This window comes from Lissotriton helveticus, chromosome 2_1 (genome assembly GCF_964261635.1).
Source record: "Lissotriton helveticus chromosome 2_1, aLisHel1.1, whole genome shotgun sequence".
NCBI classification, from domain to species: Eukaryota; Metazoa; Chordata; class Amphibia; order Caudata; family Salamandridae; genus Lissotriton; species Lissotriton helveticus.
The window spans coordinates 160,091,598-160,112,924 of NC_136059.1; the positions used below are offsets into that span (position 1 = coordinate 160,091,598).

General features: G+C 45.6%; 1 protein-coding gene across 6 annotated transcripts in view; it reads right to left on the reverse strand.

Moving 5' to 3' along the window:
• UNC13B (unc-13 homolog B) overlaps positions 1-21,327 on the reverse strand; it is a 3,555,093-nt gene that overhangs the window by 2,940,809 nt on the left and 592,957 nt on the right. For all 6 annotated transcript variants that reach the window (XM_078674667.1, XM_078674666.1, XM_078674664.1 and 3 more), the window contains exon 2: positions 2,119-2,148. In XM_078674667.1, coding sequence (XP_078530793.1) covers positions 2,119-2,148 — 30 coding nt within the window. The remainder of the gene's footprint in view (positions 1-2,118; positions 2,149-21,327) is intronic.

Sequence of the window (21,327 nt, forward strand, 5' to 3'; positions counted from 1 at the left end):
AAGGGAACTGACCTAGCAGAAGAGAGTTTCTACATATGAGCGGCAGGGTTGTAGGAAAAGTGTTAGTAGGAATGCTAGACTTGCTGTTGGCAATCTTTTCAATAAAATAGGTGTTAGGAGAGTCACATAGAGTTTGAGTGGGGGCGAGTTTTGCAGTGACCCTATCTGGCTTAGATAGTTCATCCACAATAGCAAATATTTCCTTGGATCTGTTAAAGAAACATTCAGCCCTGGTTTGGAAAATTGCATTTTTATATTCCTTAAGCTTAATTAGTAATATATTTTTTTGCCTGAGGAGCAATTTCGTCTCCAATTGCTTTCTGCTTGACACAAGGCAAGTTTCTTTAGTTTTAAGTCATCAGAGAACCAGCGTCGAGCATCACTAGGTCTCATTATCTTGGTTTTCTTAATTGGGGGAAGCTGTCCCACGGAGAGTTCAGTAAATTTGAGATCGTCAGATTAGCTAGCCAAAATTGGTCAATTGAAGTACGTTTAAGGGTGTCAGTCAGGGCTTCGTTAAAAGAGAAACAAAGGGACAGATAAAGCTGGCCCAGGGTACAAGACCTAAGTGAGGATATTTGTCTTGACTTCAACTGAAGGCAGCTGTAGGTCTGGGACCACAATTGCTCGTCTAATCTCTACAGCAAATTATTCACTCTTCTCTATTGGGGGTCCAACGGGCAAAATCAACCCTGTGTCAGGTGAAGTATCTAGCCTACTAGCCTCTTGCAAGTTCATATACATGTCATCATCATCATAGTCTGGGGGTGAACCATAAACATTAACACCTTTGTCATGCCATCAGTTTAATCAAAGTCTGAGCCAAATCAGTGGTGCTGATGACTCTGAGGAAGGCATCACGGAAGAAAAACTGTTTTATTAAATTAAGAGACTAAGGGAACCAGGTGCGCTGAAATGGAGTCCAGGTGCGACCTCAGTTGGGGCTGTCTTAAGGGAAACAGACTGTGCCAAGGATATATTCATTGTCAGAAACCTATCTGGGGTCCTTGCAGACCCCTGGGGCTCGAGGTGCATGAGAAGAAGCCAAAAGGGAGCCAAAAATTAAGCAACATGGCATCTCAAAGACTCAACCTGCTTCAGCGTTAGTGATGGCCTGGGAAATTCGGGTGCAAGGGGATCAGTTGATGGATTAGCTCTGCAGTCAGACATCGAGAGGGAGACCGATTGGCTCCTTCATGCCTTCCCAACTTCACTTTGGACAGAGAGAGGGGGGAAAGGTATTGAGTCACGCTTTGACTGCTTATGCTCCTTCTTGGAATTTGAGTTGGATTTACAGGACAACCTCAACTACGAAGATCTGTCGCTAGGGCAGCCTCCAGAGCAGGAACGAGTCCTTACCATCAACTTGGAGCAGAACTGACACAAGGTCCGTAACTTATTTTGGTGTTTGGCAATGTACAGTTTTACTTTCCAGTCATAGATCGCCTTTGGGTGCATGACTTCACTCACGGATCAGCTTGAACATGAAGTCTTTGTTGGAGATATGGTCCCCTTGCACACTGGAAAATATTCTGAAAGACATTTCTCAACTGATTAAAAGAGATTTGGACTCCAGATTCACATTTGAAGGTGTGAAAAGAAAGGGACTGACATACGCACAAAGGAGTGGCAAGTATTTGCAGCTCTGCTCCGTCACTTTCAAGGCCAACGTAGTCGAGGCACGTGGAAGGGCACTGACCCTAAACAATATGAGTAAGCACTGGGGTGTGGTTACAGGCAACCGATGAAAACTATGCACTGCTGTAAAACTATGCACTGCTGAACTAAAGATGTAAGATGCTTGTGATCATCACACTGAAAACAATTTACACATAAAGTGCAAATAAGAGATGATGCAAATGAATTTTCCAGGTTAAAATAAAAAGTATTACATGCATTATGAATCACAGAAGGTTGTCATACTAGATATACATGGGATTCCAAGCAAATGATGCTCGAAAGAGCAATATTCCTATTAATGTTGATCAGAACTCATGCCTGAGATACTTAAATAGAAATGAATACATATCATACATGACTAAAGTGAATGTTCAAGTTCAATTGTTTAACGGTTTCATTATAAAAAAAAAAAAAATCAGGTAAGTAAAATAAGCTTACCAGGAGGTCCTTGTAGTTTAGCTTTTTTTACTGTAAAAGAAACAAAGCTCAAATTAGAATGTAATTCTGGAACACACTACTTACTGCTCAGCTTAAAAATGAGTTACCCCATATATAATGGACAACTCACATTGCATGACGTTGTACAACGAACAAAAAGTCTAAACATTGAGAAGCATATGCAAGAAGAGTTGTCGGTGTAAGTTTTCTTCTAATTTGAAAAAATCTCCATTGAAATGATTTTCATCTTCAGAGAAGTAGCCAGCAACTTCAAAGCGTTTTGGAGCAATATACCGGTGTTGCGTGGACATTTTTACTATCATGAACATCTCTGGCCTATTCCAATGCGACTATTAAAAAATCGCATTGCACTTTGAGATGTTCTGCTCTTATTGTATGCTGTTTTCTAATACTTTTCACAGGTGGACAGGCATATAATTACACAATATACTTAACTTGCATTTCAAAATCCTTTTGCACATACTCAAATCTGACCTACAGTGTATTTCCGACCAGTGAAATGTACTCAATTTCGCTACTCTTCGCTGAAAATAAGAAGAAATGCAAAAACAGCAGTTTGAGTGCTATAGATTGTATATTGCATATAGCTGGAGTTTCTGCCTGTAAGAGGCAGCGCGACACCAAATAAAGCAGACTGACGACGATGTCATGTCAAAGGTTCTTATATAGCGCCTTATCACCGCAAGGTCTCAAGGCGCTTAATTTGGGAACCCGTCCTGGCTTTTTTTCCCTGTGCGCTAACCCCTACTGGGTATCCCCAAGGTGAAAGCCAGGCATCCCGCCGCGGTGTGAGGTGAAAAGTCACATTACGCGTCACATTACGCATCGTATTATGTGAATAGATGTACATTATGCTCCATATTCGGGTCATTATTATCTAGATATTATCTTTTCAATATGCATGTATGAATGTAGAAAGCATCCGAACGTTTTAGGAAAAACCGAGATTCCTTAAATCTAATATAATAAATTAGCATAAACTGCTGAAAATGGTGTGCGAAAAATGCAGTCATTTGATTTTATTTAAAGAGTTTTGTTATTTTAAATAAATATATTAAACAAAAAATGTATCGAGACTCGCCAACTAAAAAAATTCATTTCACGTGTGAGGAGGGGGCGGGGCAGCGTATCGAGAAGTGTTTAACTTTTGCTCCCACCTCCCAAAACCAAAAAAATAATGCTGAGGCTGGTGTGATGTTCTAAGGAATTGTTCTTCTTAATGGACACCGGCAGTTCAAGTCCTTGTAAGATGAGCTGGAAATCCACTCGTTGTGATATCGGCTCCTCACTGAGGGCGACCATGTGAAAGCAGCAGATCTTGTGTGGCACACGGTGGCACGGTGTGAGTTGGCGGGTCTCAACAAATATTCCACAATTCTAAGAATGTGCATTGTATTATCCTACTGTTTGGTGTACACTTTAAAAAGAAAAACATTTTGCCAAGCGGGAGTGGACCCACTGGAGTGATAGTATTTTTAGCAAAACTACGAACACCATCATGCACTTGTCGGACTCACTGAGAGGCCCACTGGGGGCGGAAATATTTAAGGTGATCAGGTGTTTGTTTTGCTATCGCTGCTTAGCTCGACATATGGCTCTTGAACAAGAACTGTTAAGTTCGAAACGCGTTAAGACCGGATGGATTAATTTGATAACCTTGTATTGCTTTGTTCTTGCTGAAATAAGAGAGGAAGAAACCTGTTTTGAGTGCACCTCATCGAGGACATATATATATATATATATACATATATATATATATACATGCACACATACACAATGAAAAAAACAAAGGTTACAGGGACGTCTTTGTTAGGTTCCTGTTTTACCCACACTGTACTATAGCAGTTAGGCAGTTCTAATTATCTGAATAAACTACAACTCGTGGCCTAAAGTTACTCAACAGCACGAGTTATAGTTTCTTCATATAAGAACTAGAACTGCTGAATTGCTATGATTTTGTGTGGGTAAAACGTAAACCTCACTACTTAACTATAACAGCCCTATAACCTTTGTTTTTTTCCCTGTGATTTTCTGTGGGTTTTTTTTATAACAAAGTAATATATAATTACAGTACATTAATACAACAACTTCCATGCATGGCTTGGACCTATACCCCCCTCAAATATGTCCAACCCCACATTATGCACTGCTTTTTAATTTTTTTCCATTGGGATTCAGATCAGCAGTTATCCGTGGATCCTCAATTTGGGCCCCCCAAAAAAATTGGGGGGAAATTTCTTGCCCATGAGGCGTCCCTCATGGACCCTTCCATCTGTACTGTGGAGTCAGGATATATAACTTTATCCTGACCCCACATATGTTTTAACACTTTATTTTTACCTCCCCTGAGTCAGGTTATGTTATGTTATTTTAATAGTTTATTGAAGCGCAACAGCTGCCCCAGCGAAGAGGCGTCCCGGCGCTGGTGACTAATGAGGTGGAGTGGATGGAGCAGGCCAGAAGAGCAAAGCCTTAAGGACAGGAGAACAGAAAGGTTTTTACAGCTTTGCAGTAACAAAGAGAATGGTGGCTTCAACTTTTCTGTCATGTTGCAGCCTGCCAACCAGGGCCTTGCTTTCCCCCAGACCCGTGGCTCACCCGTGGGTACATCTGCGTCCCTAGATAACTATACATTTCTTTCATAAATAACTCCTAAACTACTTAACAGATTTACACCAAATTACAAAAAAAGATCTTTCCACACCAAGATATAGCTTTCTGCTAAATTTGATGGCATTCTGTTCAGCGGTTGAGGCTGTAGTCGTGTCTAAATGTTGCAAAATTTCCATAGACGGTGCATGCGGAAAAAAGTGTTTTGGGACCCCTCCCACATTTCTCCCCCCTCCTCCCCCCCTTTGACAAATAACCCCGAAACTTTCAAGACAGTAGCTGAATTAACTTGTGTACTAGTTGTGAAAATTTCAAAAGGCCCCAAAGTTATCAAAATAAAAAGAGTGTGTGTGTGTGCGTGTGCGTGTGCGTGTGCGTGTGCGTATATATATATATATATATATATATATATATATATATATCTCTATCTATATCTATACTACTTTTATAAAGTGAGAACTGTGTCCTTTGAGCCAAGTAAACTCGATAAGTACACCACCAATCACAACACCCAATACAGCGTTGGAAAGGGGAGGTCCAGAAGATGGACATAGGCTATATGAATTGACACCATATACACTAAAAAAAGGGGGGCGCCATCAGTGGTAAAGTAGTCCCTTTTGGCCGTTAGATGTGGGCGTTAACATTCAGAGAGGCAAGTTGTGGGCGTTAGATGGCGAGGAGAACATTGAGATGCGAGGAGATGTCACTGTGCAAAACCAAACACACCATTCACGCTCACAGTGCAGAGTATTTCAAACGCGCAATAATCACAGTGCAGCATATTGCAAACATGAAATATTCACTCACACACACATCTTCGGGTAGGCAGAATCATTGACCTGGGCATTACCGTTCTACGCTGACATCAGGGACGGGGCGCGGCTTGCATTCACAGCCGACCAATCACGCCACATAACTCGCATAACACATGCAAGCCTTGCGATGAATATTTTAGAAACGATTTCACCATTGGACACGCTCCTGTTTGTCACAGGGGGAAGACCTCAAGCAAAAGAGGTGCGGCTTACACGGCGTTTCAGGGCTTAGGCGAGTATGCGTTCTGCCGTTCTGAAGCTGCAATATTTATCGTACGGAGATATCATACATCAAAAAACAGGCTTTCGCATGGCCCTTAAGCGAGTCAGCTTTCACCACAGTACTTACATCCTAAACCTAAGAACAAAGGTACGAATTCACTCGCCGCTGTCTGTTTTACCACTGTGACACTCCCACTTATTGCGGCGCTAAGGAGAAAACTTGACTTCAGGGCTTAAACAAATTTTTCACTCGCCAACATCACCATGTGCTACATAAAATATCGTCTTGGCAGAAGTATCAACATTCTCACGGGGGAGGGGGCAAGGACAAACAAGGAAACACAAGTGACATTAACTATTGGGACCTTTTGCCTACAAGATTATACAATTTACTTTTTGAACCCGGACAACGTCGGGACGGGCTGCTAGTATAGATATATAGATATATCTATATATCTATATATCTATATATCTATATATCTATATATCTATATATCTATATATCTATATATCTATATATCTATATATCTATCTATCTATCTATCTATCTATCTATCTATCTATATATATATAGAGATATATAGATAGATAGATAGATAGATAGATAGATAGATAGATAGATAGATAGATAGATAGATAGATAGATAGATAGATAGATAGAGATCGGCCCAAGCAGGACGACGCCGTGTGGTGATTAAATATCTTTTATTGTCGGTCTTTCAACGCATTTCGCCTGAACCAGCAGGCTTGTTCACGAATAAAGTTTGATATACAAAAACACCATTTTTAAATCCTGTGTAAGTGACGTACGTCACGTGAAAACTACACAATGCATAGAGCTAAAAAAACAGACTCGAGCCCCAGTAGTCTAGAGCAGTATGTCAAACCTTTTCAGTCTTATTGCATGGATTAAAATTTAGATGAAATTTTAATCCATGCAATAAGACTGAAGAGGTTTGACATGCTGCTCTAGCCCACTGGGCCTTGATTTTCCATTGTTTATTAATAAGGAATTCAAAAGCGTGTGTGAGCAAAACTCTAATTGCGACGAGTCGCAGTATTATTTTATTGAGAAATGGAATTTAATTTTGAATTGTCTCTTTCATCAAATGTGTAACATCTAGTTTTTGATTATCAAGTTTACATTCACGCATAACGTAAAACAGACGAGAAACTACGAGTCTGTTTTTTAGCTATATGCATTGTGTAGTTTTCAAGTGACGTACGTCACTTACACAGGATATTTAAAAATTGTGTTTTTGTACATCAAACTTTATTCATGAACGAGCCTGCTGGTTCAGGCGCAACGCGTTGAAAGACCAACAATAAAAGATATTTAATCACCAGATGGCATCGTCCTGTTTGGGTAATACCGATGTGGAGTTTTGTACCGGGTTAAGCTTGAGTAACCGGTGACGCGCCCTCTGTTCTGGTGGCGGTTTCTCAAGCACGGGAGGAGATATATATATATATATATATATATATATATATATATATAGATATGAAAGCACAACAACCAGCTTCTTCTGGAGTGCTGGAACCCAGCGGAAGTTGGCGCAGATACCGGCGAAGCAGTCCGGTTGTATTAACGTATTCCAAGTGTCCACAAGAATAAGTGTCTTTGCGCTCTCAGGCAAAAAGGCAAGAGGGATCCAAATGTAGATACAGCAGTTTATTACACAACGCATTTCAGCAAAAAGCCTTGATCACGTGTAAAATCACAGGGTAAACACCATGATTAAATAAAGTTTTTCGTACTCCAAAACAGTAATCAACACCAAGGTAGGACTCACAAAGAGTAGTCCAAAAATGATAATGGCAGACATGTTGGAATGGTCAAAGGAATTCTAGGCAAATTGCCACATAAAAACCCAACCTCTTTTGTACCGGTTGTGGTAGCCACAGTTAATTCACTGAAAATTATATACATATAAAAATGTAGGAAAACAAATTGCTGTAAAATACAGACGCATAGTACGTAATGCTGATTTGCATGTAATACAGAAGCGATCGACCTGTCGTATGTACTCTGCCAGTGTTCATTCAAAGAAATACATGAAATTCAATTTCTAAATAAATCTCTGTGAATTACAGACGTATTTACGCATTATCATATACTACAAATGCAATCGGCATCTCACGTGGTACCACATATCTTTTTGGGGAGATGAGCAGCACTTCTTGCCAAAGTTCATGAATTACATCCATGTCAGGATAAGAATAAATGAATCACTGTAAATTACAGACGTATAACATATGATTCTGATTTCCGTATAGTACAGAAGTACAAAGAAGAGGTGTTGTAGTAACACTGTCCTGGATGGACAGATGAGCAGCACTTATTACAGGCAAGACGCAGAGAGCTATCGGTTGACAACGGTAAATTAGGATGAGCATGTAGGGCCATCTAATAGCACAGGTAAGACAATGTCCACACTGCAACCAGATATATATATATATATATATATATATATATATATATATATTATATATCAATTACCAAGTCCACAAACCACCTCCGACCTGGAAAAGCCGGCGAAGAAGAAGAACAGACCACAGCAAATCGGCAAGATGTTTCGTTTATTTTCCTTTCGCCAAGTTTGTCAAAGATGACGCGTTTCAGGCGTCAAAAGCCCTTGATCACATAACGGCCACAGCAAACAAATCTCTTTTTAAATGCTTCGGTAGTGTATTCCCCCCAAACACCATGTGACACTATCATGTGGTCATCAACAGTGAGGAAATACTAACTTTCATCTGACATTTACCAACAATCTAAAAGACATTAGAAGGTACGTGAGATCAAATACACCTCTGTATTTTGCATATTATGCTATTACTATATAAATACAGATATTTAGAAAAATATACATAAGAAAATATATACAGGGGCAACAATCTTCACAATCACTTGAATAACTATAAATACATAAATTGGATTGAGGCATAGCACATGGCAAGATATATGATTTCAATATATACATTAGAATATAAATATAAATATACCTATACATAATATCACTATCAACTGTTTCAATACAGTGCTAACTACATTGCCTCAAGCTATCTATAAACCAGAGATCCAATGATGCGTATTCACTTATCACGTCTTTTAAGTTGTATTCATGTCATACCATGTACGATTTTTAACTAGCTGTGCTAAAAAACTGTGCAAACCATTTGTGCAAAAATAGCTATTATAAACTGCAAACCGTATGATAAATAACATCTATTGATCATATATTCAACAACAATGAATCCTAATAAACAGGATAGAACATTGCAATAAATATATAACTAGTGTTTTAAAATATTATCATTTACGGTAAAATTGATACAAAAGAGGAGGTAAAATATGCAGTACAAAAAAGATTATAATTTGATTATTTACATAATTTATATTTTCACAACTATATGTGGAATATTGCCAAACGGAATTCATCATAATTACAAAAAGTGTATTCTCCATATCGTTAATACTAATTTCTCATGAAATTAGGGAACCTACGTTTCATGCGGAGAAACACACTTAATCCGTCCACACTAGCCATTCAATAAATAGCAATATTCATCAAAATTCAGAAAAGCATCAAACTGACTAAGAATATCTAAGAGCTGAGCCGTACTATTACAAAAAATTATGCAACTCTTCCGTGTTATTTAATCCATTTGGCCATTTACTGTCAAACTCTAATATCATTTTAGTTTCGAGTTGACGCAATTGTTGCTCACGATTGCCTCCTCTGCGTTGCTTAGGGATAGCACCTACAACAAAATATTTTAAGCATGCCACATCATTATTTTGACATCTTTTTTTTTTTTTTAATTTTTATTTTGCAGTATACCAGTTGAAACAGAAAGGGGGTGGGAAACAGTAAGAGGGGAATCAGAAGGGAAGAAAAAAGACAGGCGACATACCGCCACAAAACCCCACACAGGAGGCGCAAAACATAGGGAGGGGCTCATCCATAGAAGAAGGGCGACAGTGCTCCATAGTCCATAGGTAGTCAACAAAGGGTCGACAGGCAATGGGGGAACTTCCACCCACTGCAGAGTCTAGTCCAGAACAGGTACCTGTAGTTCGAAAGAACCGCCCAAACTTCACTCACAACCCAGTAGCCCTCCCTAGGCATAGCTAGTCGCAACAAAGGAGAGAAAAGAAGGAAGAACATAAGACAATTACCCCAACTATCCCCCACCCACGTCCCTCCCCAACATCACCCACCCCCCAGTGGCGGCGACCAGCAAGCACACAAAGCAATACAGACAGTCTCGAGATTAAATTTGGAAGAGATGGAGAGATCGCAGCGTTGATGGGCATACAGCTGAAGGTAAGCCTCGGGACAGAAACCTCACAAGCGGGCCCCAATTGTACATAAAGTTCTTAAAGTTCCCCAGGAAGATGTCAGAGAGGCGTTCCATACTCAACAAACGCCACAGTCGGGCATGCCACAAGGAAATAGCCGGGGTAGAGGAAGACTTCCATGCCGCCGCTAGAGTCATCTTGGCCGCACCCAAACACAACCACATAACACGCTTATCCGCCCTAGTCTGGTGTTCAAGCAGCGAGTCCCTAAGCCCTAACAGGACAAAGGCCATGGAGTTCGGAATCGGGTAACCCAAGATGTCCTTTATGTGAGATAGAATCTCAGCCCAAAACGGCTTAATGGAGGGGCAGTCCCACCATATATGAGTAAAGTCTCCCAACATCCCACATCCCCGCCAACACCTGTCAGAAGTAGCCGGAAACATGCGGTGCAATTTGGAGGGATATAGGTACCAATCAAAGATGAGTTTCATGTGCGCCTCTCTGAGGTCAGTAGAGTGATTGTGCGCAGTCACATCTCTCCATAAGGCCTGCCATTCGGTATTAGAAATGTCCCTCCCCAGTGTGGATTCCCAATGATCCTGGTATCGCGGTCGTGGTGAAACGGCAGAGTCTAATAACAATTTGTACAGGAATGAGATCGTACCCCTCATGGTAGAAGTGTGAAGAAGGAAGGATTCAAATTTCGACAGGGGTCTGGTAGCTGCGTCCACCACGGCAGGCGACGTCGCCCAATGCAGGAGCTGGAGATGTCTAAAGCGTTCCGCAGGGAGGACTCCATAGTCCCTCATACAGTTGTGGAAAGTGAGGGGATCGGCGCCATGGAACAAGTGGGTGAGGGCTCTACAGCCACCCATCCTCCAAGCATCAAAGGGACCTTCCGTCAGGGCCGGGAGAAAAGCTGGGTTGAAGTGAATCGGGGTGAATGGGGACGGGAATGTGGTCCAACGATCGTCACCGCTCACCGTGTCCCATACCTTCAGCACCGTGCCCGTGGGGGTGCTAACGTAAGCATTCTTGGGGCGATCCGCCTTGGGCTTCCAGGCCAGATCCCAGATGGAGCGGCCCGCAATGCTCCGATCCATGTGGAGCCAGTGTTTTTCCGACTTCTGTTGGGACCACTCCACAATGACCCTCAGTTGGGCGGCTTTGTAGTACAAATGCATGTCCGGAAAGCCAACCCCCCCCTTCCAAGCGTGGACGCCGCAAGACTGAAAACGGAAGCCGTGCCCGGCCCCCCTGCCAAACATATCGCAGCATCACGGTCTTCAACCGGCGGAAATAGTCCAGCCCTATCGGAATAGGCAAGGCCTGAAATAAATACAGCAGTTTGGGCAGGAGCACCATTTTAAGAGCGTGTATCCTGCCCAACCACGAGATGAATTTAGGTTTCCATCGCTCCAGGTCAATTTTAACGGAAGATAACATCGGAGGGAAGTTAGCGTGGAACAGGGCGTTCACGGTGGGAGTCAACCGCACGCCTAGGTAGAGCAAGGACTCCGACGCCCAAGCGAGCGGGGTGAGCAGCTTGGTCAGTTGCACATCCCCCGCCGAGAGGGTCAGGTTTAGTACGTAGGATTTATCGAAATTAACCTTGAAGCCTGCCACTTCCTCGTAGGCAGAGAGTACCGAGTGGACATGCGGTAGCGACGTCGCCGGCTCTCCGATAGACAACAGGACATCGTCCGCAAAGAGCGAGATTTTGTGCTGCTCGCCTGTAAAGGGAATCCCAAGAATCTTCTCATTGTCTCGCACCGCCAATGCCAATGGCTCAATACTAAGAGCAAAGAGAAGGGGTGAGAGGGGACATCCCTGGCGCGTCCCTCGGGAGTGACGAAAGCTCGTGGATCTATGGCCGTTGACCAACACACGAGACGTAGGGCCACTGTAGTTAGCCTCGACCATCCTCACGAAAGAAGGCGAGAAACCGAAGGCTACGAGTGTCTGGTGTAAAAACCCCCAGTCGACGCGGTCGAAAGCCTTCTCAGCGTCGAGCCCAACTAGTACCGCGGGTATGCGAAACCGCTCCGCCTTTTCAATGAGGTGTACGACGCGGCGCAGGTTATCATGGGTCTGTCTGCCCTTGATAAATCCCGATTGATCAGGATGGATCAGAGCAGGCATCAGGTCCTGCAGCCTACCCGCCAGAATAGAAGAATACAATTTGGCGTCCAGGTTGAGAAGCGCAATCGGGCGGTAGGACGTACAAAGGGTAGGATCCTTCCCCGGCTTAGGAATAATACTGATCAGTGCCTCAGCCATGGAGTCCGTAGTTCTACCATCAAGCGCCATCGCGTTGAAGAGGGAGACCAAGTAGTCGCATATTTCAGAAGCAAACGTCTTGTAGAAGAGGGCCGTGTAGCCGTCAGGCCCGGGGGCCTTGTGCAGCTTCAGACCTTTAATGGCGTCCAAGACCTCCTCCCGGGTGATGGGGGAGGATAGTAAGTCGTTCCAGTCCTTAGAGACTTGTGGGAGAGACAGGCCCTCCAGAAATGTGGATTGCGCGCCGGGATCAAGGGCGTCGCTCGAGTAGAGCGCTGCATAAAAGCGCCCGAATATGGTCGCCTTGTCCGCATCCCTATGCTGAACAGAGCCCGCCTGATCGCGAATTCCCCCAATATAATCCTTCTCACGTTTGTCCCGGAGTTGCCGGGCAAGATGGCGACCGATCTTGTTGCCCTGGGAATAGGAGGTACGCCTAAGTCGCAGAAGGGTAAATTCCGCCCTATTATTATAATGGGCCCTCAGTTTCCCCCGCACCGCCGTCAGGGGGCGTAGGGTCACCCTGGAGGGATTCGCTTTGTGGGCCTGTTCTAGGGCAACCAGTTCCACTTCCAAAGCCTCCCTCTCCTCGCGCCTCAGTTTATTCAAGTTTGCGTTGAGGGCGAGGCACGTGCCCCGTAGAGAGGCCTTGCACGCGTCCCACGTGGTGTACACCGACGTGTCTGCGGGTGGGTTGAGGAGGAAGAAGTCACCAATCGCCTTGCGCAGGGCCTTACACGATCCCTCATCTCGCACCAGGGCTGCCGGGAAATACCACTTGCGCCAGCCATCCCCCCCAGTGGCCCAGTGTAGTCCCAGAACCACCAGGCTATGATCCGAAAGTGAAAGCGGGAAGATACTAGCTAACTGCACGTCCCCCCGCAGGGCCTGACTGATCAAGATATAATCAATGCGGGAGTACGATTGATGGACGTTGGAAAAAAAGGTGTAATCCCTGGTCTGCGTGTGGAGGAAGCGCCAACTGTCAAACAGCCCCATGTCCCCCAACTGCCGTTTAGTTCCGTCTGAGAAAACGCCAGTGTCAGCCCTGCGGCCCCCAGAGCTATCCAGACCCCTGTCCCATATCATATTGAAGTCGCCTAGTAAGAGTAAGTGACCCTCCACAAAGTCCCCCATTTTGTCCAATAGATCCTGCACAAAGCCATTCTGTCCTGCATTAGGAGCATACAATACAGCAAAAGTACATAGGCGACCACGCAACAGTCCTTTCACCAGCAGCCAACGGCCTTCCCTATCCACCCTCACACCCATGGGTTGAAAATGCAGGGAAGCTCGGAAGAGTAGGGCCACCCCTCTATGCTTCGTGGCCGCAGAGGCCCTGTAAATAAGGGGGAACTGCCTGTGACGAAGCCTTAATTCATCTTTCCTAGCTAGGTGGGTCTCCTGGAGGGCCACCACATCTAAATGGTGATCTATGATGTACTTCCATAGTTTCTGCCGCTTCTGCGGGGAGTTAAGGCCCTTAACATTCCAAGTTCCTAAGCTGACAGGCATAAGTGACAACACAGAATCCACGCCATGCTCACAGCCAGACAGCTCCGATGCCCGCACCGGTCCCACACACGCACCCCGAACCAAGCCCAGACAAAGGAAACAGACATAGGGGCTTTAGGAAGGGATCTCAGCCACCCCCACCCCAGGAGGCCCACCCGATCGCTCCGCAAGACCTGCACAATATCCATGTTCCCAAGGCACGTAGGGGTCAAGGAAGGCACATAGCGAAACAATATGCGAAATAAAGAAGGCCCTCCCAACACGCACTCAACACACAAGTCCGCCGCCACTCCCCGAACTCCCATCCCCAACTCAAGTCGCCCTGTCATGACAACTAAAGACAGAGCGCCAACAAAGCCACCCGCCACCCCCCCAAGAACAAAGAATAACAAAATGTAATTCAAGGCACTGAACCTGAACCCCGCAGTCTTCAGTTCCAGTAGGTCACGGTTCAAAAGTCCCCCACTGGACTGGGGTCGGGGCAGGGGTATCCACCTGGGGACCCCCAGGGCCACAGTCCGGGGTGTCTTCTCCAAAAGTACTTTTATACCCCGAGGACCTCAGGCCAAGAGCCCCTCCGACGTTACTCCATAAGTTCGGGGTCACGCTGCTCCAGAGCTCGCCTGGGAACCCGTCATGGTGGCGGAGGCCACCGAGGCCACCGCGGCCCCTCTCTCCTGCACACTAGTCGCCGAGTCCGGACGCCGCCGCTCCGGGGATGGGCCCACCCTATGCCATGAGGAAGAGCGACGCCTCCTCCGGAAGGAAGAGCCACGCGCCTCCTGTGACGGTTCCGTTTCTTCAATGCCCAGAAGATCCATCGCTTCTCGCAGGGAACTGATCTGTCGCAGCCGATTCTCCCACCGAAAGATGATCCGAAAGGGATGGCCCCAGGAGTAGGATATCTCGCGCCCCCGGAGAAAGGCGGTCACAGGCCGGAAGTCTCTACGTTTCTGCAAGGTCGACGCCGCCAGGTCTTGGTAAAGCTGGGGGTGATGGCCCCTAAATTGCAGCGAGGTAGTGACTCTTGCTTTCCTCAAGATCTTTTCCTTCAACTGAAAGTCATTCACGCAAACGAGGATATCCGGAGGCGGCCCCCCGCCCCTCCTGGGCAGCCCCACTCTATGCACTCTGTCCATCTGGACGTCACGCACCTCTTCATCTTCCAAGATTTGGAGAAACAAGGCCAGGACGTATCCACGCAGGTCCCCTGCCTCCCCGTCCCAGGGCACTGCTTTAATACGAATGTTATTTCTTCTGGAGCGGTTCTCCAAATCCTCTGCGTGGGATTGCAAATCCAGATTTTGCTCCGTAAGGCGTATGATGTCCTGTTGGAGAAGGTGCACATCATTCGCCATGCTAAGGTCATGGTCCTCCAGCGTCGCTACCCGTTCGCCAATCCCATCTACGTCCCTCCGTACCTCCCGGAGATCCGAGGCCAACTGTGTACGGAGTTCGGAAATGTCGTCCTTGATAGTCGCGAAGAGCTCCTTCATGAAGGCTTTAGTTGCCGGCGCCTCATCATCCGACTGTCTGGAGGAGCTGCTGGTTCCCGGCGACGCCGGTTGCTGCGATGATTTGGGGATTACGTCCTTCCCCGCCTTCCCCCCTTTGCGTTGCGAGCCGGACATAGCTGTGAGTCGCGTCCACGCACCTCCACTCAGGCTCTGGATAGCCGCCGCTGGGAGGCGAGACTCGGGTCAATGACTCACCCTATCAGGACAGTTCTTCGACGGCGCTATCCGCACTCTCCAGAGGACAGTCAGGGATACTCTGATGATAGTGCGGTCTCTCTCCCATCAGGCCACCACCGCTCACTGATGCTCCAAGCGTGCAAGGGTTCTCCCAGCCCCCGGGGCAGAAGGCGGGCGGAAGGCTCACACCCCAAAGTCGGCGATCAGACACGGGGCCCGCTGGGACCCAGTACAGCACGTGTCCACACCAACAGTCAAGACCCGGGAGAAGCCAGTCCGGTCCGCCACCGTCAGAGCTCCTCCAAAGTGGCGCCAAACGTTCAGTCGCCAGAGGGACCCACCACCCAGGCGGCGGGCAGCCCCGGCGTCCCGCTGTCCAAGAGCAGAGCTAATAAGCTGAGCTGCAAGTCCACCGCTCCACCCTGGCGCCAACGCAAAGCTGAAAGGCGCAGCCACGCCGGCGGAGCCTCCTTCGGAAAAGTACACCACAAGCGCAATGCCAGGCCACTCCACAGCGTCCCCCAGCAGAGCCAAATGTACCCAATGCTGACCAAAGCTTCGTCACCACCGCGATCCGGCCGCCAGACTCGTGTGACCCTCCTCGCGTTATGCGGGCGTGGGCACGACCACACGGCAGCTCCCCAGTCGCATTCACTCTCCAGGGCCGAGTCCGGAAGTCCCCAGCGTGGCGCGCGTGCCTGGGCGAATATTCGGCCTCGCTACCTCGCTGCTCTTTCTGTCCTCCCCCGCCAGTGGACACACCAGGCTGCTGCCCTCCGAGCAGGGGGGTCTACCTGCTCTTCCCTCGCCGGGTCCGTGCGGCAGCGCTCAGAGCCGCTCCGTGGTCTAGGGGCCGCCTCCCGACCTGGTGTCCGGCCCCTCCGGCAGCCCCAAGCAGCGTCCAGCCACCGACGCGGCCCGCCGAGCTCCCTTCTCAGCGCCGGTCAGCAAGCGCTCCTCCGCCGGTAAGAGCCGGCTCTTGCCTCACCCGCTCAGCGCGGTACAGTCAGCGCCGAAGCTGCGCCAGGGCCCGCTCCGCCTCCTCCGGCCTCCAAGTCACGCGAGGCCGCCGCCTCACAGGCCGCAGCTCTGCTCCTTACTAACGGCTCCTGTCGGCCACCCTCCGCCGAGGCGACGACACCGGGGCACTCCGCAAGCAATCGGCAGCCTCCGCCGAGCAGGCAGCACAGGCAAGGCGCCTTGGGACCCCGCAATAAGTTGCTATGCAGGATCGGCGTCGGAGAGGCTCGAGAAAGCGTCCTACTCCGACGCCATCTTGGCCACGCCCCCCCATTTTGACATCTTTTGAAGTGGCGAGCGACGGGGTAGGCTAGATCAGTGTGAAGAATTGCCCGAAGATGCTGCAAAATCCTGACGTGCACCTGTAGCTTGGTACTCCCAATGTAGTTCAATCCACAGGTGCACGTCAGGACATACACAGCATATTTTACAATCATAGCTCCCAGAGATTGCCACTTCTTGTGTACTGAACTAGGTCCGAAAATGGGTTGTGTTGATTCCAAACTTGCAGGCTCTGCAACTGGAACATTTACGGAACCCTTTGGCAGGTTTGACCCACATATTATCAGAAATTGTTTCTGGACTGCCCTTGTCTAGTATCTTTCCCATTTTATTAGGTCTTCTAAAAGTTATGGTAGGACTGCTGGATAGTCTAGGACCAAGTACATTGTCAGTCAAAAGAATTGGCCAATTTTTCTTAACAATGGCTCGAATCCTTTTGTCCTCATTGCTAAAAGATGTTATTAGTCTAGGGCATTTCTTTTCAACAACCTCTCCTCCCGTGGAAGCAACTGTTTCAGAGCTCACAAAGATAGGATCTATAGTGCCAAAAAGGCTTTCTCTAGATCTTAATTCTGCCTTTTTGAATGGTTTTTGCAATAATCCATCAGAGTAACCCCGTGCTCTTAACCGGGCCATCAATTCATTAAGGCAACCATCAAATTCTCTCTCAGTACTGCATATACGTTTCAGTCTTAAAATCTCTCCATAAGGGATACTGGCAATTAAGTGTTTGGGGTGCAAACTTGTAGCATGGAGGGTGGCATTTCCAGCCGTGGATTTCCTGTGTACTGTTGTCTCAATCTTCTCATTTTTGATATAAACTTTTACATTAAGAAATTCCGCACTGGTTTTATCTATGTGGGAGTGTAAATTTAAGATTGAGATCATTTTGATTGATCTCCTCCACAAAGACATGGGCTTCAGATTCATCTACCTGCCATAGAATAAAGATGTCCTCAATATAGCGGAGATAACAAATGTTTTTTTCTTGATACCATGTCTTATGCTGCTTTTTTAGGACTTGTTCCTCCCACCAGCCAACGTGAAGACACGCATAGCTGGGGGAGAAACAAGAACCCATCGCCACACCTCTCAATTGCTTGTACAAGTCCCTTCCAAAAAGGAAGAAGTTGTTGTGTAAGCACCACTCAATAAGTTTGATTAAAGCTTTGTTATGTGCATAAAATTCGACAGATCTTTTTGCCCAAAAATATTCTGTAGCATTCATTCTGTGTGTGATTGATACTGGTATATAATGATTCAACATCAAGTGTTATCAATAACATGTCATCACTCCAGCATAAATCATAAATTTTAGTTAGGAAATCGCTTGTATTCTTTAGTCATAACTATATGTGGAATATTGCCAAACGGAATTCATCATAATTACAAAAAGTGTATTCTCCATATCGTTAATACTCATTTCTCATGAAATTAGGGAACCTATGTTTCATGAGGAGAAACACACTTAATCCGTCCACAACAGCCATTCAATAAACAGCAATATTCATCAAAATTCAGAAAAGCATCAAACTGACTAAGAATATCTAAGAGCTGAGCCGTACTATTACAAAAAATTATGCAATTCTTCTGTGTTATTTAATCCATTTGGCCATTTGCTGTCAAACTCTAATATCATTTTAGTTTCGAGTTGACGCAATTGTTGCTCACGATTGCCTCCCCTGCGTTGCTTAGGGATATCACCTACAACAAAATATTTTAAGCATGCCACATCATTATTATGACATCTTTTGAAGTGGCGAGCGACGGGGTAGGCTGGATCAGTGTGAAGAATTGCCCGAAGATGCTGCAAAATTCTGACGTGCACGTGTAGCTTGGTACTCCCAATGTGGTTCAATCCACAGGTGCACGTCAGGACATACACAGCATATTCTGTTTTACAAACATAGCTCCCAGAGATTGCCACTTCTTGTGTAATGAACGGGGTCCGAAAATGGGTTGTGTTGATTCCAAACTTGCAGGCTCTGCAACTGGAACATTTACGGAACCCTTTGGCAGGTTTGAGCCACATATTATCAGAAATTGTTTCTGGACTGCCCTTGTATAGTATATTTCCCATATTATTAGCTCTTCTAAAAGTTATGGTAGGACTGCTGGATAGTCTAGGACCAAGTACATTGTCAGTCAAAAGAATTGGCCAATTTTTCTTAACAATGGCTCGAATCCTTTTGTCCTCATTGCTAAAAGATGTTATTAGTCTAGGGCATTTCTTTTCAACAACCTTTTCACCCGTGGCATCAACTGCTTCATAGTCAGAAAGATTATATATATATATATATATATATATATATATATATATATATATATATATATATATATATATATATATCTAACATACAGGAACCCAATTCGAAACAGGCCACAGGAGGTCACAATAAGTTGTACTTCTTTTAATACTCGGCAACTTGCTTACAAATGTTCATCTCGGGCGGACACAGCCAATTCAAAGCGCCGAACGCGTTTCAGGAAATAGCATCCCTTCGTCAGAGGCAAGAGTTCATCAAGTTGTGAGAGCGCTGGTAAATGATTCACCCGAGATGAACATTTGTAAGCAAGTTGCCGAGTATTAAAAGAAGTATAACTTATTGTGACCTCCTGTGGCCTGTTTCGAATTGGGTTCCTGTATGTTGGATATATATATCTATATATTTATATATATTACAGTTCACAGTAAAAAAAAAAAAAAAAATTATATATATATATATTTTTTAGTTTTATTTTTCTCACAGAAAAAACAAAGGTTACAGGGATGTTATAGTTAGGCTGAGATTTCACTCGTACAAAACAAGTGAATATTTTCTAAGGCCGTAAACAGATCAAATCTTGGAATGGTACAGACCAGGCTCTTCTTAAACAGTATTTATCTAATAGTCAGCCAGAAGCTAGATACAGAGCTGGCCACTACTAACTATACGGACTGGCTTCAAAACGCCTTTGCTAATTTACTTCCGTATAAAACAGCTTCCAAAAACAGGACTTTCCCCCCCCCCTCCCAGCGGTTCTCTGAGGCTGGAGAAACAACGGTGCAGGAAACAGAGGTGCTGGCACCTACAGTATGACAGCCAGGAGAAAGCTGGTTATAAACGAGCATTATCTAACTAGAAATACCTCTTATTAAAAGAAAAAAGTAGTTACTATACAAGGGAGATAGAAACCACACAAAATTCCACTAAACCATTGTTTCGGGTGGTGTCTAAACTGGTGGCAACATGATGCAGTCATGCTAATGTAGCATCCCAAGCTTTTTGTGACTCATTAGCCCTTAGTTTCCAGGCTAAGGTGGATCGAATCTATTCCAATTTTAATGCCTCTTTCGAGGTTATGAGTCAGCTGGACTTAAACAGCGAGTTATTAGACAGCTTTGCAGTCATGGATTTTTTTTTTACATTTGTAGAGCGCACGGCTACCCCCAACGGGGATGTCCCGGCGCTAAGGATTGCGAATGAACAGGAGGGAGGAATTAGCAGCCAGAAAATAGGAAGGTCTTTAGTTTGCCCTTAAATTGGGATTCAGTGTTAGCGAAACGGAGACTGATGGGTAGGGAGTTCCATATTTTTTAAACAACTACTGCAAATGCTCTGCTACCCTTTCTTGCAAGGCGGAATCTGGGGGGAGTAGGAGCCGGAGATGGTTCGATCTGAGGTTGAGGGACGAATGGACCAGTTTCAGTCGCTGTCTCAGATATAGGGGGCCATTGCCGTTCAGGGCCCTAAAGACTAGTGTAAGGGCCTTGAATCTGACGCGAGCAGAGATTGGGAGCCAATGCAACTTCCTAAGATGGGGTGAAATGGAGTGGCGGTAGGGGACTTTACAGATCAGCCTAGCTGCGGCGTTCTGCACCATTTGCAGCCTGTGTAGTAAGTAGGCAGGGAGTCCAAGATATAGACAGTTCGCGTAGTCCAGGTGTGAGGTGATCAAGGCGTGGGTCACTGTCTTCATAGCCTCAGCGGAGAGAAAGGGGGAGATCTTTTTTAGCATGTGTAATTTACCAAAGCATGAAGAGGTGACTTTCTGGATTTGAGTCTTGAAGGATAATTCATTGTCGAATTGAACTCCAAGGTTACGAGCTGTCTTTACCGGGGAGGGTGGTGGATTAAGTTCTGCTGGCCACCAGGTGGTGGGTGGCATGGGGTTTGCTTGATTAAAAAACAGTACCTCTGTTTTATCCGTGTTAAGTTTTAGCGTGTTCAAAGTCATCCACGCTACAATATTCGAGAGATAGGTTTTAAGATTTATAAAGCCAAGGGGTGAGTGGTCTATGATGGAAAAGATGAGCTGAGTATCATAAGCATATGAGATCACTCTAACCCCAGTTGTCTCAATCACCTTTGCTAAGGGTGCGATATACACATTAAAAAAGAGGGGACTGAGAGCAGATCCTTGGGGTACCCCGCAGCCCAGTGTTTTTTTTGTCTTT